At 43.5% G+C, this 24,535-nt stretch overlaps 1 protein-coding gene across 10 annotated transcripts in view; it reads left to right on the forward strand.

Moving 5' to 3' along the window:
- The window catches only part of LRBA (LPS responsive beige-like anchor protein), a 593,124-nt gene extending 573,862 nt beyond the window's left edge, over positions 1-19,262 (forward strand). For all 10 annotated transcript variants that reach the window (XM_059697845.1, XM_059697843.1, XM_059697844.1 and 7 more), the window contains 4 exons: positions 11,557-11,658; positions 13,196-13,392; positions 16,622-16,773; positions 18,120-19,262. In XM_059697845.1, coding sequence (XP_059553828.1) covers positions 11,557-11,658; positions 13,196-13,392; positions 16,622-16,773; positions 18,120-18,210 — 542 coding nt within the window. In that variant the 3' untranslated portion in view covers positions 18,211-19,262. The remainder of the gene's footprint in view (positions 1-11,556; positions 11,659-13,195; positions 13,393-16,621; positions 16,774-18,119) is intronic.
- The last annotated feature ends 5,273 nt before the right edge of the window (positions 19,263-24,535 follow it).

Consider the following 24,535-nt stretch of genomic DNA (forward strand, 5'->3'; position numbering starts at 1 on the left):
GAGGTGTTCTTCTCCGTCTGTTGTCTTGTGCAGGTTATCTCCTGTGGAATGCAGTTTCTCCAGGAAAAGAAAATTAACATAGGATTCCATTTAGTTGTGACTTTAAAAAATAAAATCAACCAAGAACATTTCAATGAAAGATGCTTTTGTTTGGAATCATATCTCTGCCCGAGCACTCTGTATGTTTTTTGAACCAAATCTTGTCCACCAAAATGCTTTTCCTGAAATAATCCTTTTTCCTTCAAAATGGACAAAATGCTGCCCAATACATTCAGTTGACAATTAAATATTTTAAAACTTTGAAATGATCTTACAAGCAAGATGAAAATTTCCAAAATCGTTATTTATCCACCATTTTATATTGTATTAATAGACCATAAAATTCAAATTAAATGCTTATTAAAAGTATTTAAGTATTTTTAGCTATCTGAGCGATTTTTTTAAAGCGATAGTTGATTAGCTTTAGAAGCAAATGGTTGCTGACTGTGAGGTTGTTGTGTAGATTTGTGTGTATAGTATTTTGGTAAAGTAGTTTTCCATTCTCACGTTCTGTTTTTGATTTGATTGAAAGGTGGCATTTTTTTTCCTCATTGCAATCAGACATGCTAATCTATGTCAGCTTTCTTCTTTATGGGCATGGCGTCTACTGAAAGAAAGAAAAAGCTAAGTTTTTTTTTTTCATAACACCGGGATTCTGTTCTTTAAGAATATTTCAGCACCGTTAATTAGAAAGAAGGTTTTATTAACCATAAGGCTAGCACTAACAGACCACAGAGCTGCTTTTTAAAGTACTGTATGCCATAGCTGCCCTGCTTTTTTTCTCTGTCTAAAACTTCATTTTGTTATACTCTCATCAATCACTTAAGTCATTACCGTAAATCCTACTGTTGTTAATTTTACTAGTATCACCCTAATGAGGCATTCTTGCTATAATTAAAAATGAATTCTAACTTTAAGGCATTCTAAATTTTTTTAATGAATTTAGAATGATCTTGCCATATGAGCATAAATACCAGATATACGTAGAGTACTCATCAAATCCATAACAAAAGTAGTATCATCCAGGTGTGAAATATTTACTGGTTGCCTCTGTGCACATGTCTTATGCATATGTATTTTTGTGCACATATTTAGGAATTATGTTCTTTTTATCATAAAGCCTAATATGTTTTATTGAAGCCACTGATAAATCCTTATTCTTTGTCTTGCCAAAGTAAGGTTAGACTCAACACAAACTGTAGATGTCCTAGAGCACCATCTGCTGGATGCATTTGGGGACTTAATGTTAGTAAATTTGAAAATCAGCACTTGATAAGACAGGTGTACTTTGTTTTTAATTGCCTGTGACGTATTATTTATGGGACCCAAATGTCAAGATGTATGCATATGTGTTGAACCATAACAATTTGTAAAATAACTCACTTTCCTCTTTCTTCTGCCCCATGCTGACCTGGATTTGGAACTTGATAATATTTTGTTTAAGGAGAAAGTGAGCAAAATATATGCCCAGTGAAATAAAGCATCACAATTTATCATGAGATTTAAACTCTTATTGACCGCAGGTCTTTAGTAAGCTATAGTTGGAGAAAAATCTTTGGATTATATATATATATATATTTTAAATATAGTTTATGGATGATATTTTAACTTTAGGTTCCTTGCGTTCACTAAATTCTGAATAGAAAAGCAATGTTTGCAACAAGTAGCCTTTTTATACCTTGGATGTGACTCTTGATCTATTCTTTTGTCAACAACGTGAGTTTTTGTATGTCTCATTGGGAGCTTTCCTGTGGCCCTATTTTTGGTGTGCACCTTTGAACAAACACTGAGACTGCCCTTGTTTTTCTTCCTTGAAGAATTCATCAAGTAGGGTTTGAAACAATATGTTGGCAGTGTTCGAGTTCAGGTGACATTAAAACTACGTCTATGAAATTCTCCAGAAGGTCCAGGATGTTTAGTGCTCCATGATGTAATGCAGGCCCTCAAGTTCCAGCAAAACAACTCTGTATTTACTGCTTGTAACTAATAGTAGATGTGGTAAAAGGAATTATATTCATATGGCAAATGAATACAACCTTAATGTGCACCATATGCAGAGTGGCGGGGTGATGTGCCAATATATCACATTTATTTACCTTGTTTAGTTGCAGAGAAAAAATGACTATACCATTCAGCCCGTAGACTATAGCCATATAAATATGAGAACAGAAGAACTGATGATTTATGCCCTCAAATTGAAGCTGAGTGTCTTCATATGTAGACTCTCATAGTGCCACACCAAAGAAAGCTGTTTGTCTAATACTATATGCTCAGATAGGAAATTTAATTTCAAACAAGTGCTGGAATTAATTTAAGAAGGTACAGATTCCCTTTAGTCAACTAAGCATTGTTGTATAGGCTCTCAAAGAAAATTTTGAATGTCTTCTTTCATTTAATTGGGACTGAATATACTCTGAAATTGTAAGCTACTTCTTCCCTCCTTTTCGCCTAAAAGCGGGTTCTTCTTTTAGAATATTGTAAAAGTGCATGCATGTGTGTGAGAGAGACATTATTGTAGAACTACTAATGATAGATTTAATTAATACCTCCTGGAAAAACATATTAGACTGACTTTATCACCTTCCCCAAAGTTGGCCTCATTAGAGAAATTATATGGCAGCTTTGGCCATATGTACCTCATATTACACTTTAGATATTCCTGAGGATTTATGAAAAGAGACCTATTTTTATAGGAAAGTAAGTACTTAAATGCCTCTGTTGATTTCTTTTACAAAACAGCAATTGCCCTATCTTTTAAAGTTATTTTTGTTGCCTTCAAATAGGTTCAATCCGACGTTTGATTTTGGATTTGAAGTGTTTTTAGATAGAAAAAATCCTCAGAAGCCATTTCCCCCCTCATGGCTTAGGGCTTCATGACTGTTGATATTTTTCGCTTACAGTCTTGTAGTTTGTAACTTTCTACGCCTTAGAGATTGCTTTATTTCCTTGGGGTCAGTGGGGTCAGGGTGTTTTCTTTTTTTATTAATTGAGATGTAATTGACGTATAATACTAGTTTCAGTTGTGCAACATCCTGATTCGATACATGTATATATTACAAAGTGATCACCACAGTATGTCTAGTTAACATACATCACCACACAGTTACAGATTTTTCCTTTTCATGAGAAATTTTAAGATCTACTTTCAGCAAATTTCAAATACACAGTACAGTGTTGTTCATTATAGCCACCATGCTGCCCACTACATCCCCAGGACCTATTTATTGTATAAGTGCAGGTTTCTACCTTTTGACTGCCTTTGCCGGTTTTCCCTACCCCCATCTTTAGCAACCACCAGTCTGTACTCCGCATCTAAGAGCTTTTTCTTTTTCTTTTTTTACAATTTCACAATAAGTTCGATTCTATGGCATTTGTCTTTTTCTGTCTGACTTCCTTCGCATAATGCCCAAGTCTATCCAGGTTGTCTCAAATGGCAGCTTTTCCTTTTTTACTGTTGCTGCACAATATTCCATTGTGTGTATAAGCCACATTTTCTTTATACATCCATCCGTCGCTGGGCACTTAGGTTGTTTTCATGTCTTGACTATTGTAAGTAATGCTGACTAAACATGGGGGTGCAGATATCTTTTCAAGTTAGTGTTTTTGCTTCCATTGGATAAATACCCAGAAGTGGAATTGCTGGATCATATGGTAAGTCTACTTTTAATTTTCTGAGGAACCTCCATACTGTTTTCCACAGTGACTGCACAGCTTACATTCCCACTAACAGTGCACAAAGGTTTCTTTTTCTCCACATCCTTGCCAGCACTGTTATTTCTTGTGTTTTGGATAATAGCCATTCTAATAAGTGTAAGGTTATATCTCATTGTGGTTTTGATTTGCGTTTTCCTGATGATTAATTATGTGGAAGACCTTTTATGTACCTGTTGGCCATCTGTAGGTCTTCTTTGGAACAATGTCTGTTCAGAAACTCTGCTCATTTTTTAATCAGGATGGGGGGGGTTGTGTGTGTGGTGGGTTTGGTTTGTGTGTTGTTGTTTTTTTGCTGAATTGTATGAGATCTTTAGATATTTTGGGTATTAGCCCCCTTATCAGATATGTGATTTGCAAATATTTTCTCCCATTTCATAGGCTGCTTTTTCATTTTGTTCGTGGTTTCCTTTGCTGAACAGAAGCTTTTCCATTTGATTTAGGCCTCACTATTCATTTTTTGCTTTGGGGGTCAAGTCCAGAATGTTTCTAATAGGTAAAGATGTGAAAACCCTCTATAATTCTCACTAGTGCCTTACTTATGTACCTTTAACAAAGGAACCTTTAAAATGTTGAGGAGCCCTGGCTAGATAGCTCTGGTGGTTGGAGCATTGTGCCGTGCACCAAAAGGTTGTGGGTTCAATAGCAGTTAGGGCACATATGTAGGTTGTGAGTTTGATCCCTGGTTGGGGCACGTATGTATGGGAGGCAACCTATCAGTGTTTCTCTCTCACAATGATGTTTCTCTCTCTCTTCCCCCGCTCCTTCCTCACTCTCTAAAATCAATAAACATATCCTCAAGTGAGGATTAAAAATAAAATGTTAAGGAGGACATATTACAAAGAATTTTATGTGACTTGGGTATTTAGGATAGATAGATTAAAAAATAATTTTTACTTTAATTACTATTCATAAAAAGCTTAATTTTGTATATCAACAATATGAATAAGATTGCATATCAGTAACTGTTCTATCTGCATTCTTTATTGGAGGCAGAATTGTATAGTGTTTATGTTTCTAGAAACCCATATACAGCTACAGAAGCTGGATGAAAATATGCATCATTCTATTGCTCCTGCTTCCTGGGTGCTCACTACATGCCAGGCTCATTCTCAGCACTTTACACACCAGCTCATTAATCCTCATAGTGGTCCTGTGTGGTGACTACTGTTTCCCTTGCTTTATAGCTGAGGCACAGAGGGATTATAAATATGCCTTTACGTTTCCCCCTGACCTTGAAGCTCCTGCATCTTACTCTAACTATGAAAACTTGCCCAACAAGGGTCACAGAGCTAGCAATGCTGGAGGCTGAATTCAAACTCAGGTCTGGAGGCCATTGGCACCATTCTTAACCACTTAAAAGGACTGTCAGCTGTAGACAGTTTGGTGCAACCCTTTCACTAAAGCTCTCTCAGTATCTGCAAAGGACAATACAGAGATAATTTTGTTATACTGTATTCTTATGTTAGTATTTGTTATGATAGGATTTTGTTGTTTTTTTAATATTACACATTAAGAGTTATAACTTTACATGTACAATTATAGATACATATCTACACAAACCCATTTTCTAATGTAGTCTTAGAGGATGATTCCATTGTCATAAACTATATATATGCATATAAACTATATATTACATATGTAATATATAATTATATATCATAGAGGAAGAGAAAGATTATAAACCAAGAGGAAGGGGAAGACTTGGTGGAGATAGAATGAATAGAACAAATTTCAAATAGTTTCTCTTTGCATAATTACAATATAGTATTATAATGCCCGTTGAAAAATTAGGAAGTATAGAGAACAGACTGACAACTATTAGAGGGGAGTAGTTTTGAGGGCTAGATGCAAAAGCTGAAGGGATTAAGAAAAGAAAAAAATATCCTCATAGACAGAGGCAACAGTATGGTGATTACCAGAGGATTAAGGGGATTGGGGGGAGGTAGAAGAGAAGGTATAGGGGGGATAAAAGGAGACTTGACTTTGGATGGTAAACACACAATACAAATGATGTATTATAGACCTGTATACTTGAAACCTATTTTATTAACCAATATCACCCCAATAAACTTATCAAAATTTGAAACAGAAAAGAAAAATTAAGAAGTTAATGGGACAGGTTTAAGAAACATTTAATAGCTAACCTCATTTCCACTTCAGAAAAGTCACTTTTTTTCTTGATTTACTATTATGATGAGTCACATGAGAAAGCTTAGTATTCAGTTTTTACATGATATTTATTCTCAATGAGTCCTCTCAAGTAATCAAAATATAATGAAAATGAAACAAAAGGCATCTGTAAAACAGAAGTATCCATCTTTAGGAAATGACTGGCATATAATAATGTATAATACTTAGATTTAAAAAAACACACACATATACTTGATAACTTTATTTAGATTCTTAAACATTTTCCTTTATTTAATTTTTAATTAAATTTATTGGGGATGACTGGTTAATAGGATCATATAGGTTTCAAGTGTACATTTCTTTGGTATATCATTTGTATATTGCTTTTTGTGCCCACTTCCCAAAGTTAAATCATCTTCCATGACCATATAGTTGGTCCCCTTTACCCTTTTCTACCCCGCTCCACCCCCTTCCCTCTGGTAACCGTATTTTCTTTCAACATGAGTATTCTATTGAAATGATTTTTTTTTTTTAACAAAGCCAGGTTTCATGTTTTGTTTTTACCTCTCTAAGAGATCAGATGCTATTAGGTTTTACTGTGGGAAATTATATCAGTTGTGTGGGGTTTTTTTTGAAGACTTTATTGATGTTAATTTTGTATAAAAATTCAGCTGTAATAGTTTGGACTTCTGTAATAGTGCAGCTTTTGGACATTTCTAATTACAGAGATATATGTAATTTGCAGGTTTACCGGAAGGTCGACAAAACCTGATCAGTGACCATTTGAAATCAAGTTACTTACAAATGCAGACCACATTTTATTCCCCTCCTTGTTTCCATAGTACATTGCACAAAATATATACCCAATAAATGTTACTAAGTGAATGGATGAGTGAAGGAATGAATGAATTAACAAAGGAGATGTGTTAGCTTCTGGCACAGGAATCTCTAAACTAAGCATTAATTGGAAGAACTAATTTTATTTCTACAAAAATAGGAATAGGGAAATGTTAAACGGTGCTTCATTTTATAATTGGTGGTATAAAATATTTAAACTGCTAATGAGAACTTTGCAATGCACTGTAAGGTAATGTAATTTTCATAAGACTGAGATGATGCCAGAAATACCAAAAACTTCATTCATTTTTAAAACTGTAATTCAAAATTTGCCAGAAATCTGTGTCAGGTCTATTTTTACCTGGATTATTAATCCCTTTTGCCTTAATGGAAACAGAGCCTTTGAAATATTTTTCTCATCGGATATTTATGAGCAGGATACTAAATAAATTACTGTCTCCTCTTCTCTCAGGTATAACTGTAAGTAGTTCAGAGTCCATTTGATGCAGAAATACACTTAGTATTATGAGGGCACCAAAGAAACACATTTAATAAAAACATTTGTTATTCTACCTAATGGTGTAAACATTTCATCTGGTATTTTAAAGCACAGATCCAATATCAATGCTAACTGATCATACGGAGATCTTGTCAATGCAGTGGGTTGTTACAGCAATATGTAAGTTACTGCTGATCCTTAGTGTTGTGCGCAGAGCAAAGCACATCTGTAAAAACCGATGCGTCCTGGTATCAGTGGCAGGGTTTGGCCTGTCTTTAATCTCCTTTGGGTTGTTCATCTTCCTTTAAGGCCGTCGGTCCATAAAGATGCGCCCAGCACCCCTTTCAGCCTTTGGTGGATTTGCACCAGTGGTCATAAACCTGCTCTCGGGACAAAGACCCCCTTTCCTTTGAAGTAATTGCTCAAGCTTTTCAAGGCAGTCCAAGAGTCTATCCTCTTTCTCTTTTTATTTTTCTTTGAGATGAGTTTGACAGGTAGCCCCTTAAACTAGCATCAAGATAAATTTTTGTCTCGGCTTTATTGAAAGCCATGACGATTTTTCAAGCACTAAGACTTTAAAAGGTTCTTAAGGGGATCTGCTCCGCTTTGTGATCTAGCTTTCAGTGGATCCTGCTATCTCAGCCAGCAACAGTGGGACTTTTGGTATCCATTAACTACTACAAACTTTTATCAAAGAATTCGCCTGATATTTTCCAGAAGACTTTTCCCCCTCTTGTTCTTTATTTGGTTTGGAGACGTCAGTGAGAGAGGGTGATAGCTTTGGGGGTCTTTGAAAAAGTAATATGTGGCCAGTATTGTCTTCCTGGAGCTGATTTCCCCCTCGGTAGTAAGTCTTTGGGCTGACAAGTAGTCAGGAGGGGCAGTCTAGGTGGGTGCTGCAGTGAGCATGAGTTATATGGTTTCTAGATTTTGTTTCTAGGCTTTGCAAGCAGAAATATACACAGGTATGTAGGGTTTTGCCTTTCTTTTCTGTGGGAGGTGATTGCTTTGGCTCTGGGATCCAGGTGATGTATAACCGTGTAACTACAGAGGAATCAATTCTGAGCCACATATACCAGTAGGTCTGTGTTCTGCCTCTGAGTATGCCCTCTACCCTGAGTAGCTTCAGTATAAGAAGTTCCCGAAATACTTGGCAAACTTAAACAGTTTGAACCTGTTGGGTTTAAATCCCATATCATAGAATTCTATTCACTATAGTGAAATATTAATATTTAGAACATTTGGCTTCTTTGCATTTATAAAAATCCACAAGTATTTATTTTGAACAGAGTTTTTGATGAGAAAATAAAAAGAACACTCAATTTACACAGCAAATAATAAGGGAATACAAAGTCCGTTTTTAAGCAAGACTGAAAACAGCTTTTCTTAGGGAAAATGCTGTTTCTTCTTATGTTGTCATATGTGGACTTTTAAAGGCCATTAATGTGTGTTTCCTAAAGGGAGGGAAGTTAAGTAGCACAATCTTTTTACTGGAAATTCAGTGAGTGTTTGTGAAACCAGTTACCTGAGAAGAACCCAATGATTATAAGTCTGCCCTTATGCTTTTAATTTGTTGTTTTTCTTTTCCTTCCCTCCCCCCCCCCCCCCTCCGTATTTCCTGAACTGTCTGACCTGCTTCCTGGGTTAGAGAACATTTTGCCAAACTTTGAAGCCAACATCCTAGCATTGAACGGTTCTTTATTTAGAGATTGGGCCTAGGAAAAGAAAAAACCTTTATTCTGTTTTGAAATTTCATCATATGTGTGTAGAGGCAAACATGATTGGTTATAGCATGGATTATTGGAAATTAGTATTTTGCAAGTAGAGCATATTTATTAAAATTTTAATTATGAGTTTACAGAAAATAATGCTTATACCTTAACTCACTTTATGGGGTTAATTGGTAGGCTTTATAGTCATAGAAAATTCTCAATATTCGAACTGTTTTGCATGAAAGGAATAGTTGTCAGCAATATTCTCACTTCCTCCCCATGTTCCTGAGAAAGTATTCTTAGCTCTAGGAAAAGAAAAGTTAGCCTTGACATGCTTAGGTGATAGTGTTCTCTGGGTCCGCCATTACCCATCCACCCTGTGTTTACTTTGGTTGACACTTAGGTTGTTTTCAGTTGCCATCCGTTTTCCTTCAAACCTTCATTTATCACTAAGGAATTCCAAGACAATTCAAAGTAAAACACAAATCTCACCCCTCCCCCCCTTAAAATGGTTGACTTACGAAAACAGAAGAGTAATCACTGAAAATGTATGCCTTAGATCTTAATGGTTTTAATTCTTGATTTTAAATAAGTTGCTGATATAATTAGACATTAGTTTCAAAAATAACATTGTAGGTATTTTGTGGAATGTAGAGCATCTTGGGAAAGGGAGGAAGCATGAATGAGGGTGAAAGTATTGGTAACTTTAAAAATACATAACACCTATTTCTCATTTCTGTGGCAAGGCTTATCTCTAACAGAAAATTAAGCAATTCAGATTGGCTTAAATTATGTGTTTCTTTTCTTAAAAATTTCCCCAAATTTGTCTACTTTTTTCAGGGGGGGAAAAAAAGTTGTCTTTGTGACAGATTCTTTCTTGTTTAGAAAAATGTCAAGTAATCTTTGTAATTAAGGTAGGGTTCCCTCCCCAGAGGAGTTTTGAAACTTGGAATCAAATCAACCTTCTTATTCTCCTTTGCCTTTTCATAGGTTTTTTGAGGTCTCCCTTTATCACTAAGCAGGTCAGCCAGCTCCAGGTCAGGCCACATGCAGCGGGCCAGTGTGGTGCAGTTTGCTATGCTGCAGTCTCGCTCACAGGGACCCATAGTCACCAGAAGCCACGAAGGACACTGGACACAGCTGTCATTGTGTCCTCCAGTGACATGCTGTAGTGATTATGTGTAATGACAAGATGTGAAGTAACTGCAGGCTCCGGGGGAAGTGTCTTCATAGTAGACACTCTTCACCTGCTTCTGGTCATGGATACCCATGCATTCAGTGAAACCTATCTCCCCCCCCCCGCCCCCCATCCTTCCAGAAGAAACATAGGCATGTACATACATTTTGCATGAAATTTCAGAGAACCCATGGACCCATTGTAAAAAACCACTGCTTTGGAGTTAAATGTGTTTGCCTTTTCAAGGACATTAGGATCCTGCTGGATTTTCCCTGACCCACCAGGTCTCTCCTCAGTGTGACTGTACCAAGGACAGCATATGTCTGGGTTAGGATGACAAGTTACTCTTCTCTGCAGAGTTCCACAGCTGGTGGCAGTGACCTACTTTCTAAGCGCATTTGTCCCATTTAGATTATACAGTATTATTTATCAAAAACACTGTGAAACCAGCCAGGTCAAGGAAATCTAAGAATGCTGACACCCTGCTCCCGAGAGTCCCACTTGTAAAGGCTTTTGTGTCTTGGTTCTTAGTGACTATAGAAATAAAGGACTCGTTTAGTCTTAAAATAGTATCTTTGGGCTATGGAATTCAGTTTATCCTTGTGGCTCAGCATGAATCAAGCCACAAACGAAGCCCATCTTTGTTTTCCTTTTCTGTGCTGGGGCCAGTCATGGTGTGGGTTCCTTATCGGCCAGTTTTCTCTTTCGCCTGTGACCGAGGTACAGGATGGCTTCTCCTACCTGTGAGGATGCTCTGCAGCAGCTCCTGTTACTTGGGTACCCCTCCTCTGTCCTCTTCACCGCCTCCCTGATGTTCAAGCACTACCAGTAGAATTACATGTAGGAGCTTTTTTCTCTTTGTTGTTTTGACTAAATCCTAGAGAAATATACTCCGAGATTTATATATGAGGAAGATACATATGCTTAGTAAAGATGGTAGATATTTAAGAGGGGCTGCCTTGAGACACCAGGAATCCTACTCAGAACTGTCTTCCTTGTGGCGGGGTCTCGGTGGCCCACAGAGGAGGAGGAGGAGGAGAAAGGAGAAGAGGCGGCTGCTTCTCCTTGAAATGTGAATCAAGCCTAAATCCCTACTTTTATAGTCAACCATCCATAAATCATCTGATCAGGGGGCTTATATTTATATTGGGAGAGTACCTGAGGCATTTTATAATGCAGATTTCTGACTTACTTTACCCTGAGGTTTCAACCATTGCTGCCTGATAATCACATAAGGATTACACATTTAACTTGTGGTCCTCACAATATAACATATAGTTTGGATCTGGCTCTAAAATAGGGTTTTTGGACAAATTCCAAAACTGTAAGTAGAATATTTAGCTATTATGGGAATTAGGAACAAGTTGATCATTTCATCTGAGGAGAGGGAGATAATCCCCTGTATGAACTTGAATTAATTTGCCCTTTTTATCTTTCTTTTCCTGAAGGTGGGACCACCACCCCACGGGCCATTTTGACTGGCCATGACTACCCGATCACCTGTGCTGCCATCTGCGCCGAGCTCGGCCTGGTCCTGAGTGGCTCAACAGGTAAGTTGGTGGCACTGCCATAAAACATGTGCTGTTTGCTTTCATTCGGGGGTAGGGATGAGGACTATTTAGGATTAGCATCTAGCTCCAGCCACATCTCAGTGTTTTTGTATCTGAGCATCAAATCTAAAATAATGCAATAGAGGACACCTAGACCTGTCTCTCTCCTCGTTATAGGCTGGTGGGGTGGTAGGGATGAGGACTATTTAGCATCTAGCTCCAGCCACATTTCAGGTGTGCAGTGTTCACTAGTAGCTACCATATTGGTCAGCACACATGGTTCTGTTTCATGGCAGGAAGTTCTGTTTCACAACCTTGCTCTAAGCAGTGGGGCTGGAACAAGGGACATCTTTGTATGTTTGTTTACTCTTCGGAACTCTGGCTGGGCTGCCTCCATCTCACACCTGAATGGAAGCGCCTGACCCATCTGTTTTAACTTCCAAATCCCAGGTCTAGTCAGGAACCAGGATGGCACCAGGAATGGAGTGGAAAGGTACTAAGCTGGTCTGCCCAGAGGTTTGTCCTAGCAACATCAGCATATATTTAGACCAAAGATACAAAGCAGGCATTCCAAGAGCACAGGCTGGGAACACACAAAAACGCTCATCTCATGAGGAAGCTTGGAGTATTTGAGTCACCTTATCTATGTTTTGAACTATAATACTTAGTCTAAGCAACAAGCCTTATTAAATAGTCAATGGATTGTGTTTTTAAATGTTTTTAGCTGGTCCAAACATTGAAACACTAATGATGATAGCAAAAATTCTATACCGACTGGAATTTTTACCTTCTTATGCCCAACAATGTCACATATCCTTAGCTAGCATAAGGTTTTGGACTAGATGTGATTCCCATTAGCTATGTAAATAAACCTGTCATACTGCAGGCTGTCCTAGCTTTGCACTGAGGTGTGGGACCATGCACGTGACTGTACAAGCTAAAACCAGCAAAGTGAGTTTAATAATCAACAGGTATTTTATGATTGGTCTATGACATTTTTAAGAATGTTCTCAAAAAGTTAAAAATTCTTTATACACACATCTGCATACATACACGTACTTATATATGGACATGAAAAAGCAGGAAAAACACACATTTACTTATTCGCATACTGTCATTTCAAACAGAGAATTCATGTGTTTTCTTTGTGAGGACCTTCTCAAGAGCAGTGCTTGCCGCTTTCTCTTCATAGAATAGGACGCGGAGTGAGAACCTGCCAACCTGACCAGTTCTCACACTCTGTGCCTCCAGGGCTCCTTTAACAGGAAGGTCTTTGCTGGCTTCACCCCTGGCCTAATGATTTCATAGAGTAACTTGCAAGTATGTGACTCGGCTCTCTCCTCTCCCAAGGGCAAGGTGAGACTGCCGCAGGCACAGGGAATTCTGCTCAGTGGCACTGGGAAGATGTGTCATTTTGAAGGCTTTCTGTAACGGCACTGCAGTTCTGGGATGCCCTTTGACCTGTGCTCACAATTCACTCGCAGTGTGCCGTCCCCACCTTAAAATCAATCTTGCGTTTTGCTTCCCCCTTTCTCAGAAGGACCGTGTCTTATACATTCCATGAATGGAGACTTGTTAAGGACTTTGGAGGGTCCTGAAAACTGCCTGAAACCAAAACTCATCCAGGCTTCAAGAGAGGGCCACTGTGTCATATTTTACGAGAACGGGTTCTTCTGTACATTCAGTGTGAATGGAAAGCTGCAGGCCACCATGGAAACAGAGGACAACATCCGGGTGAGTGCCACTCAAACTCTTCAGGATTTGAGATACTTACCTCAGGGTGGCACGTGGGGAGGGGAGAGAGTTCCTTAAAGAAACCCCTGTTGAGTTGCTGAGATTCTCTTTTCCATGCACCCCGCACGTCCCAGCTGTGCTGCCGTATTGCTCGGTATGGGAGCCCTCAGCTGGAAAGGCTGGCATAGATCTCTTGGGGCCACTCTGGGTGGCTTGCCAGGGCACAGGCTCAGTGTTTTTGTATCTGAGCATCAAATCTAAAATAATGGAATAGAGGACACCTAGACCTGTCTCCTCGTTGTAGGCTGGTGGGGGTGAAGACTATTTAGGATTAGCATCTAGCTCCAGACTTGACTTCTCGTGGATGATAAGACCCAGTCTTGCCAAGGTGACAGAGTTGGATTTCACATTGTGATTTGAAGTAGGCAAACATTTTCCCATTTTGCTGTGAAGAAATGGTAATGCTAGTGGGCCTTCCAGGGTTTCACTTCCTCTTCAAGACAGGGCTCCCTCCCTCAGGACTAGGTGGGGAAGGGGTTTGCAGGTCCCTGTCTCACCTCGGCCTCCTGGTGAGGCTCAGGGTGAGTGTGATGGGGAAGCCGGTGCCCGCTGGGTGTGGTTTTAGCTGAGCCTGGACATTTATCCACTGTGGCTCCTGACCAGGGCAGCTTAGATGAAACAGATTCTCCCAGATCTGGTCTGATCACCCCTTCTCGAAAGTAAAACCCTAACTATAGATTCCATGATGAACTCAAGGGCACTTGCCGCTCCTTTATTCTGGGATGGGTTTCTTAATTCAGTAAGTAGCGTGGGTCTCTCTCCACGCTGCATCCGCCTCTGCCACAAAGGCAGGCGGGCACTCTGACTCTGCTTTCATTTCCCCTCCTCCCCATAGCACTTCATTTAAACCAAGTACTCATCAGAGGGTTGCCTTTCCTCTTTGGAATAATAATGCTGATCATCTGTCACTCTGAGTTGCGATTATAGTGTCAGCGACACTAATAAATCTGTAAAATCATTTGAAATCCCCGGCTGGCTAACAGCTTCTGGGGCTCCTCAGGACCGAAGGCTCTGGAAGTGCCTGGAGGCGGTGGTTGGGCTTACTGCAGACTGTTTGTTTACACTAGTTTTCCTCTCTCTCCTATAGCCATTGCTTTTTCTCCTCTAATATTTCCCACTGGGTTTCAAGCTTAAACAATCCATTGCTTTTCCACCAGCACTTTTCGTACTTTATCACACTAATTGTACGTGGTGGCACTCTGTGATTAGTAAGCTTGCCTGGCAGGGAAAAGGAGAGTGGATAAAAGAGGAAAGATGAAGAGACACAAAAGGTGAGTGTAGTGGAGAGAGATGAAAAGAGAAAGGAAAGGAGAGCATAGAGGAGAAAAAGCCGAGAGAGGAAGAGTGAGGTGAGGCAGAGAGGAGAGAGGAGTAGAGAAGGGGGAGGGGACCCAGACAGCAGGCAGTGCTGGGGACCCTCTTACTGACAGGCCCGATGGGTGCGCTCTCCCCCAGTGCGGCACTCGGGATTTCAGAGGGTGAGGTGCATGAACACCTCTGAGCCCCTGAACCCGAGTCTCAACCCTGGTGCTGAGGCGCGTTAACGGTGAGATCTCCCTGGGTGTTGGTCTGGATGGAAGGTAGGGCGCTGCTCGGGAGAAATGGACAAGTCCTTCCCGGGAAAGGCCGAGAAGACGTCTTCTCCCTTATTCAAATGATCTGGATGCTGATGAATGGATGGTCCTAAAAGTCCAAGTTTAAAGTAATTCCAAACAAAACTAGGATTAGAGATTCTCTACTAAAACAGAGTTAAAGATTAATGGTTTTAATTTATGTTTTTATATAGCGCTTACCCAGTAAAAAGCCTCAAGCATAAAACTCCAGTGAACCACAACCAGAAGGTTAATGGATTTTCATCAGCTGGATTCTCTAAGTGTAGCAGACGATTACCTGTCCCAGGCTCCTTTGCAGGTCCTGACCCTCGGAGACGGCCACTCGTGAAATGAGGGGAGGCAGAGGATATTGACTTTTACTCACTTTGAGAAATCTTACTGTTCACATTTGGTTTAGATTTGGAGAATACTTCTTATATGTAACTACCTTCCACACTTGGGTTTTTATATCTTAGATTTTTGTGTTCGTGAGAGTAAGCCATATTTAAGAGACCACTAAAAGTTGGCATTTATGTGAATTGAGTGGCTATGAGACAGTCCTTACGATGGTTTTTAAAAAATTGGCAAAGAGTAGATTAAAGAGTTAAGGCAACTATACAGAAACTCTGAGCATAAATACATTTATCAGAGGTTAGATGTATCCTTTCGGGCTCGCTAGCACAGTATTCCCAGGCCCATGGTGTCCGGGCCGACGGATCACAGATGGTTGCAGTAACTTGTAGAACTGTGTGTCCCCTCCCTAAGAAAGGCGATGGATCTTACTAACTAGGAAACGAGGTTCGGAGGGCAGTGGAGATAGGATTAGCTCCAGGGTTAGGAAGGACAAACAGTAGATATGGTGGGCTTTGCAGGCTCTGTGTTCTGTTGTGAGAGGAGCCATAAACGAGCGGGTGTGGCTAAGTTCCAACAGCCCTTGTTTATGGGCACTGAAATGTGGAATGCATACCATTTTCCACCTGTCATGAAATATTCTTTTATTTTTCTCAACCATTAGAAAATGTAGACAGTCATATAACAACAGGCACTGGTCTGCCTTTGCCCCATTTTACAGGATGGAAGGACAAATTCCGTGTCTGCCCTGGGCAAGAAGAAAATGCTCAGCCTGGGGGTGTGAGTACCTGGGAGTCGTGGTTCCTGCCACATTGTCCTCCCCCTGCGGTGAAGGCCCCGCAGGCAGCAGCGTTTTACTGGGGACACGTGTCAGGAGCTCTCTCTGCCCGGCCTTAGTGCAAAGCGTGCCTAGCCCGTCCCCAGGGTCCTGCAGTGCTGGTCCCAGTCCCCAACACGCAGCTCTGAGGCATCTGTAGCACTGGAAGCGTCTGCCGCCTCGTCCTTAAAGAGAAAACACAAGAAAACTCACGCAGGGCCTAACCGTCCATTTGATTTTGAAAAATAGCAGAAGTTTCCTGACTCCTGATTTCCTAAAACTCAGGAGCCCACATGGTCTCTCCCTTCTCCCTGTGCTGCAGTAGCTGCTATTGCATAGGAATTCATCAAACTCAGAGGTGAAATTTCCCTAGAGCCACATGTCACCTGAACGTTGCTTTGTCTCACAGGCCATCCAGCTGAGCCGGGACGGGCAGTACCTGCTCACAGGAGGAGACAACGGTGTGGTCAAGGTCTGGCAGGTGTCTGACCTCAAGCAGCTCTTTGCCTACCCAGGCTGCGATGCTGGGATCCGGGCTATGGCCCTGTCTTACGACCAGAGGTAACACTGCAGTCAGGTCTGCTGATGGTGGCTTAAAAGCAGCTGTGGGAATTTAAGTGGGCTGGGTTGTGGAGGTCACCTGAGCAATGAAGAGAGCCAATGAATAGTGGGGTTTCCTTTCTGATGGCACAACCCCGTGGACAAAGGCTGACTGCTCCATGAGTAGATAAGACATAAGTAACAAAGGCTCTGGTTACATCTCAGTTAAGCCTTTTGTGTTTCTTAAAGTACCTTTAATGCAAAAGGCCTGGGTCTCTGTTCATGAGAATTCCTACACGCTCCCAAGTGGTAAATTTGGGGGTGATAATTTTTATCTGGTTTCCTATTGCCTCTTAATAGACAGTCACTCATTTTAGTTCCTAATTGTTTTTGTGTGGCAACATTTTCCCTGAAAGCCACCTTTTGGTATACACGTCAGTGGCCTTAGGTCCATTCACAGTGTTTCACTAGTACAACTGCCACCACCCCATGATGTTTAGTGAACTTTTCGACTCTCACACATCTCCTTGTGGACTGAGCTTTCTGTGGAGATCGAGTGCCCTTGTCTCTCCTCAGGTTTTGACTTGAAGCCAGTTTGTTTCTTCATTACTGTTTGCAGGGAATGTCCTTTTCCATCCTTTCACTCTCAGCCTGTTTGTCACTGGGCCTAACGTGAGTCCCTTATAGACAGCACATATTTGATGTTTAGCTGGGCTTGTGTAGCAACACGTTAGTTCCTGATCTTGCTGTGAAATGGTAGGGAGGATACTGAATAGGACCTCCGCGGCCTGGCTCAACCAAACCGTCCAGAGGCGCTCACCCCTGCGCAGGGACAGGAGAGCAGTGCCTCCCCACCCCCCCCACCCCCCACCCCCCGCACACACACACACCTGCAGCAGTCACCTCAGGAAGTCACTGTGTTCTGAGGAATGGGCCCTGCTCAGAGCATGATGGACACATCCGGCCACATGGCCCCTTCATTGAGTCTCTACCTGTCAGCAGCATCGCTGTCCCTGCCTGTGTGCACCCCTCCACCAGCAATGACTGTGGGACTGGGATTCTTTCCTTTGACTGCAATACCCAATGTGGAAGCCAGGCCTGCTCAGGTGTCCGTGGCGCATCCTGCACGGACTAGCTGTGTTTTCTGTAAAAGGGAAGCTGTGGCTCCTTGTAGAACGGCAGAGGCGGCACTCAGAGCTTACTCAGGGCTGCCTTTTAGTCATTAAAACACATACCTTTGTTGGCACGCACTGTAGCTCTGACCGCCAACCCTACATTTACCTTGTGGATTTGGGGAGGGCAGCTCTTTCGTAGCGGAGACCTTGGAAAGGAATAGGTGTGTGAACCCCCCTCTCTGCTTCTCCCAGGTGCATCATTGCTGGCATGGCCTCAGGAAGCATCGTTCTCTTCTACAACGACTTCAACCGGTGGCATCATGAGTACCAGACCCGCTACTGATGGGACAGCACACGCCAGCCTTGCTCCCAGCCCAGGAGGGGATGTGCCCTGGGGCCTCCTTCCCTTAGGAATAGCGAACACATCTGAATGTAATCTAAATTTGCTCAAAGAAGCAAAATATTTTTTAAAGTTAATTGCTATTTTTGTAGACTTTGCTTGACTTTTGGGGGGGAGGTATATAGCAAAGCAGAAAACTGGCTGCTGGGTTCTGTAGTTTAAAAGAAATCTATATTTTTAGTCATAATGAGAAGTCTATTTTCACCAATTATGGAAAATACACATTGGAGTGAGTAAACCCACTTATTCTAGCTATATTATGAAAAAACATTTCCCATTTATCTGTAATCTTGAGAAATCTATGATTTTAACAATAAGGAAATGGGTTATAATATTGGGATAGGGGAATTTTATGCTGTACTTTGGGTCCTGTATTTTTCCAAACAATTGTGCTTCTTATGAGCTGAACTTTCTGGGATTTAAATAGTAATGTTTAAATTATGCTACATGTAATTTAAAACATCTCAATGAGTTATTTCTATCAATATTCTTCTCCAAGCATGTTATAGACCTAGAAAATTATGGTTTGGGGGAAGCTATTTTATTGTGTGGTTAACATGAAAGGAGCTAATGTTATAGCAAGGGTGAACTGTTTGCAATGTTTTCCTGACTTGCCGTCTTCATGGCACACCAAAATGAAATGATGGGAACATTCTTGGGCTCACAACTTTGTTTTTCTTTAAGTTGCAAGTACCAAAGGTCCCCCCTCAGGTGTGACTGTGCCCAGCACTGAGGCCAAGCCCCACGGGCTCCCCCACCCCCACCGGGTCTGAGGACAGAGGCTGCCAGGTGCTGTATTAAGTAACACCCGTTTTACCTTCTCTTTGTTATTGAACTATCTTCATCTTCCTTTTGATCAGCAATTTATACTAAGAAACAATGTTATTTTGGTGTTGTATAATTCTACTTTTCTAGTAGATTGCTGTGTGGAATTCTGTGAAAAATATTTGAGAAAAGGTCTGTATTGCATAAATAAACTCTTTGTATGTTGTGAACTTTGACATCCCATCTCTGGTTTTTTTTTTGCAACTTACCTTCTCTGCACGCTCTGCTCTTCTCTGCAAGCCAGGACTTGGAACAGCTCAATTTGACAGGGAAATTAAATGCCACTGTTTACTGAGTTGTTGGAAATATCTTTTCACTCCTAATTTTAAGACATTGATAAAACAATTATTTATCCCAAAAAATGTCTGTTTCAGTCACAGATTCTGAACAACAACCAATAAGAGAGAGACTCTTTTGAATAAAACCTCCTGTGGCCAGACAGCTCCCAAATGAGAACACTAATCTCCACTCACCATGGACCAAAGAGGGAGCTTTGTGTCTTGTTTCATTTAAAATTCACGTTGCTTTGTAAGCCGCTAAAGGAAACAGTAGCTGGTAAAATGTGGGGAAGGGAAAGTACACCTTAGAATCGCAGAAATGCCCATACTACTGTAAATTAGCCAGCATCCTCCCTGGGACTAATCTGAGATCTCAGACTTTGGAAACTTCAGGGAAAATGGTGGAAGAAAATTAGGAATACCTAAGTCACGTGCTGGGCATACGATACTTCAGCTCTCCCGTAAGACAGCCCTAAAGCAAAGTTAACAATAAGGCAACTTCCTCTTGAAACCTCAGAAGAAAACTGGCGCCTCTACTGCCTTCAGATGGCTTTTGAAAATTAGAACTATGAGAAGTAACTGAATTTACCGTTAAGTATAGTTGGCGTCAAACAAGGGCTTCTGAATGATAGAATCGGTGTAGTACTGTTTACTCAACATTCATTTATCCAATTTAACTCCCTTTAAAAAACATTATTTTAAATAAATATAAACTAGTTAAGGGGGGAGTCAATGTTGGCGTAGTTGTGATTAAACTGGACGAACTACGGAACAGACGGGAAGCGGGGCATGCGCACTACGTGGACGCAGTTGGAAGGTCGGCGCGTCAGTGACACAGATTCACGGCTGGTTTCAAAGCGGGTTGCCTCAAGAAATTAGGATTTCCCTCCCTGACCGTGTTGACTCTTTCTGAAATGTCACCAACCAAGTCCCCGAGGCCCTGTGATGGAAGGAACACCACGAGGTCTCGGGGGGACGCGTGAGGGCTGGGAGACCGGAGATGAGAATCGGCGAGCGCACGATACAAATGGGACAGGCCGCTCTTGGAGGAGCAGCTCAGACCACAGCACAGCAGCCCTCCAGGAACAAAGGCTCTCACACGTTAACTCCACAGAGGAGCCACTGTGACCCTGAAAGAGCGTCACACGTCAGCTGTATTCCTTAGCATGCAGGGCGAGATTCACAGTATCCGCGGGGGACCCAGAAGCAGCTCAGCGTAGGTCGTGCGGTCAGAACTTACAACCCAGAGCTGCCCTTTTCCATTCAGCCCCAAGAGCAGAGCGCACATACTTGGTGCCCAGGGTTCTCCCACCTCCCTGTCGGAGGGTTGGGGAGATGGCAGAGATCGCGGGGGTCAAGTTCACGAGGTGGCCAGGGAATCCCGGGTGCAGCCAGACCACACATCCACTCAGCACCCTTTTCAGCAAATGCAGTTGCGTTCAAACAGCAGACGATAGAACTGATCTACCAAAACAGGAATCTGAGGGGAGAGCCTTTCACTAGGTGTCTGCAACACCTTCTTACTGGCTGTGATTTCAAGAGCTCCTGGCCACACAGTTGCGGACCTACCCGGTTTGGTCCTCCTCTGCGTCAGCCCTGCCCCAGTCTCCAGTCCTGCCAGGGAACGCAGAGGCCCAGGGGAAGGTCCCTCTGCAGCCAGGAGCAGGGTCTGCACAGCTGGAAGGACCCTCCACTGAGCGGAGAAGCCTCGCAGGTGCCGGTGTGTGTCCCAGGTCACGGAGGAGCAACCGGCCGGCCCGGAGCCTCACGTCACTACGCGGCATCACATTGGGCCCAAGCACACACACAAACAGAAAGGAGCGGGACAGGACTTAAATCTCGAGATGTGCATAACCCGCATGATGTCAGCACAGGCCAGGGCCTCTCCTGGGCTGTTCCTGCCTCCCCCCCAGAGGACAGGACGGTTCCTCCTTTCCCCAGGAGAGCAACCAGCCTCGCTTCCTTCCCTCCTTCCTCAGCTTCCCTCCTCCCTCGTGGCACGCAGTGCGATGTTAACCCCGTGGCATGGCGAGTGAGTGCAGGGGAAGCTGGGAAGCCTCACACCGTCCAAACTTATAAAGGAAGGAAAGGACCGTACGTAGCAAGTCAATAAAACAACAAAATAAAAAAGATTCCATTTCCTCTCAGATGAGTAGGAGAAACCTCTCTGGGATTTTCGTAGATGTGGAAAGTGTGGTCCATGATGCATTTCTCGGGTTCCCCGGAGTCATAAGATCACTATTTAAAAAGCTCAAGGCCACTCACTATCAATGACACTGACACATCACCGCCAGCCCTGGCTGCTGTGAACCAGAAATGCAGATTGCTCACCCCAGGGGACATCACATTTTTCTCTCTAATGAAACCCAGGGTGGCGTGGCCTCTGGGCAAGCTATCTTCCCCAGACGGCCAGGCGCTCGGCGCGGGAAGGCGGCCATTACAAGCGTGCCTGTGAATTCTGAGACCTCCGCAGTCATATGCCAGAAACATGAATTATTTTTCTCTCTCGGGTTCAGGAATATTTTTCTTTGCCAAACCCAAGAGTTGGGGGCAGCTGGGAAGGCTTGTGATTTCCCCAGACCTGGCAGGAAGCAGCTGGCTGCTTTGCAGCTTTGGGCTTGGATCAGTGGAAAGACATTCTCCAGGCCTGACTGCAGCCTCAGCACAGACAGGTGCCCCGTCCTCACAGCTCGCCCAACCCCACCACAGGCCTCTGGTGCCCAGCTCCGCCCCAAATGAAAGGGCTTATGTTGGGGAGGGCATGTCGGTTAAAAGTGCTTATTACTGTGCCAAATAAACCATTTCTTCCCCTCACCATTTAATGGTGGTAACTCCTCCCCAAGGTTAATACCTGAGTTCAAGGCTGCAGGTTTTATCTCCACACAGCCCTTTCAAATGCCCTGGGCAAGACCCTCCAAAGGGGCACACATCGGCCTCCCTCTAACACAGCGGTTCTCAACCTGTGGGTCGAGACCCCTTTGGCAGTCGAATGACCCTTTCACAGGGGTCGCCTAAGACCATCCTGTATATCAGATATTTACATTACGATTCATAACAGTAGCAACGTTACAGTTATGAAGTAGCAACGAAAACAATTTTATGGCTGGGTCACAACATGAGGAGCTGTATTTAAAGGGCCAGAAGGTTGAGAACCACTGAGGAGGGACAGCCCAGCTGTGAGATGAGCTACCCTGGGAGCCGAGAGCCCGTCCCAGCTCCCATGCCTGCGGGCTTCCTGACCCTGGGCGTTGCTGCAGTGTGACTCAGAGACAGGATGAGATGCTCTGTGGACAGAAAGCTTCCATGGTGGTGATTACTTAGCATCTAGGCATTTCCAAGAACTAGAGGGTCACTCCTTTACAACGTAGCGTAGCTAAGTCTGTCCCTGGGCTGCCCTGGGATCAGACTCATCCTCCGACTGTGCACTCACCCCTGGCCCCTCATGCTCCTGCCTCCCAACCTCGGGCCACTACCCCGAGCACCCGAGAGAAGTCTGCACCCCTGCTACAGAGCAGGTCTCACAGCCACAGACACCGAGCAGGGGTGCCCCGGTTTTCCTAACTGACACCCGTCCTTGGCTGCCAGGGCTCCAGCCCTCACCACGCGGCCGCCCCCGACCTGCACTGCACACCTCGAGGGCCCAGAGCAGAACTCCACAGCGAGGGGGACGGGGCCCATACTGCCCACATCTGCACGTACTTCTCATGGCGCGGTTTACGATGACGCTGACCGTTAAGCAGCTCTGTTGGCACCTAGTGCAACAGCGATCCTGCAGTTCTCCACGCCCAGGACGTTCCCAGTCGGAGGTGCCCTCGGAGGCCTGGGGCGGTTGTGTAATCGCACACAGGACTCACACTTGGGTCTCACACCCAGGTCTGCACCAGTGCTCCCAGCTGCTGAGGTCACTGACCATCTTTCTTCCGAGATGGTTCATCTGCTCTGAACTGTCTCTGTGATCTCCTAACTCACAAACCGCGGTCTTACCCGTGAAAATATTCTGGGCAAGATTTGCCAAATGCTTTTAATCCATATATTTCCAGATCTCCGCAACCGTTAGGAAGGAGACACACACTCCCTGACTCTTGGCTGGGCTGAGCCTGGCTGGTGTGGTTTGGCAGGTCAGCGCTTCCCTTTTCCTACCCCTGGTCAAGGGTCAATTTCGTTAGGCGCTGATCACCTGCTCCGGTAAAGGAATGAACATAAAACAGGCATGTGCCAGCTCCCTGTGCAGGAGTGGAGGAGCCCAGCACTAAATTTGCATTCTGTTTCCTAAACGCATGGGCGAGCGGCCAGTGTGCCTGTGGTGGCAGATCCATTATTGAGGATCGTTATTCAGATGGCCGCTCACACCCAGGCTTTGATTTGCATCTGGATGACAGGGACCTCGGAACGGGACAGGCCTTGGCATCGGCAGGACTTAACACAGCTTCATGGCTGCCTCCCGCCCATCCTATGACCTGGGTTCTATCGCCTAGGTTCTTGGGCTGCTCTGTCCACACCACACTCTGCTCCAGGTGTTGGTGGGATAAAGATGATTCCAAAGACCTGCCAGGCCACGCTCGGCCCTGCCACACCTGGTTCATGCTCCTTCCTTTCCCTGGGCCTTCCCCACCCCCATCACGTTGATGGCCTCTTGAGTGTGACACAGAGGGCGGGAGCATGTGCCAGAAAGACTGTGCTCCTTCCTCCTGCCACCAGTGACTGGCAGTGCCTGGCCACTTATTAAGTCTTCTGCAAAAGCCTTTGGACGGCACAGCTGAAGGGCCGGGGTCAGGCTCCAGGGTCAGAGCAGCACCCGAGGCCTCGTCCCATCACTGATTTCATTTCCCGCTCCTCCCTTTATGTTACATTTTCCCCTCCATTAACAAACGTATTTCAATGGACACTGCGGAGAGAGATGAGCAGTATATTCTAGAGCCGTCCATCACAGCTTTTTGGAAACCACCACCCTCCTGCTTTAATGGAAGCCGGTACCTGCTGCCGCTGCGGGCCAGGAAGGCCATCTGTACTTCGCAATCAGCCTCTCCATCCAGGGGCAGCGCCAGCCCGGAATGAGTCACTGCACGATCATCTCATCCTTCAGCAATCGGAACATGAGATCTGGAGCCGACCTAGATGCCTTCGGGGCCTGGGTTGTACGGGCTTGAGCACTGGGGGCAGGTGCG

The sequence above is a fragment of the Myotis daubentonii genome, chromosome 5, assembly GCF_963259705.1.
Source record: "Myotis daubentonii chromosome 5, mMyoDau2.1, whole genome shotgun sequence".
Taxonomy (NCBI): Eukaryota; Metazoa; Chordata; class Mammalia; order Chiroptera; family Vespertilionidae; genus Myotis; species Myotis daubentonii.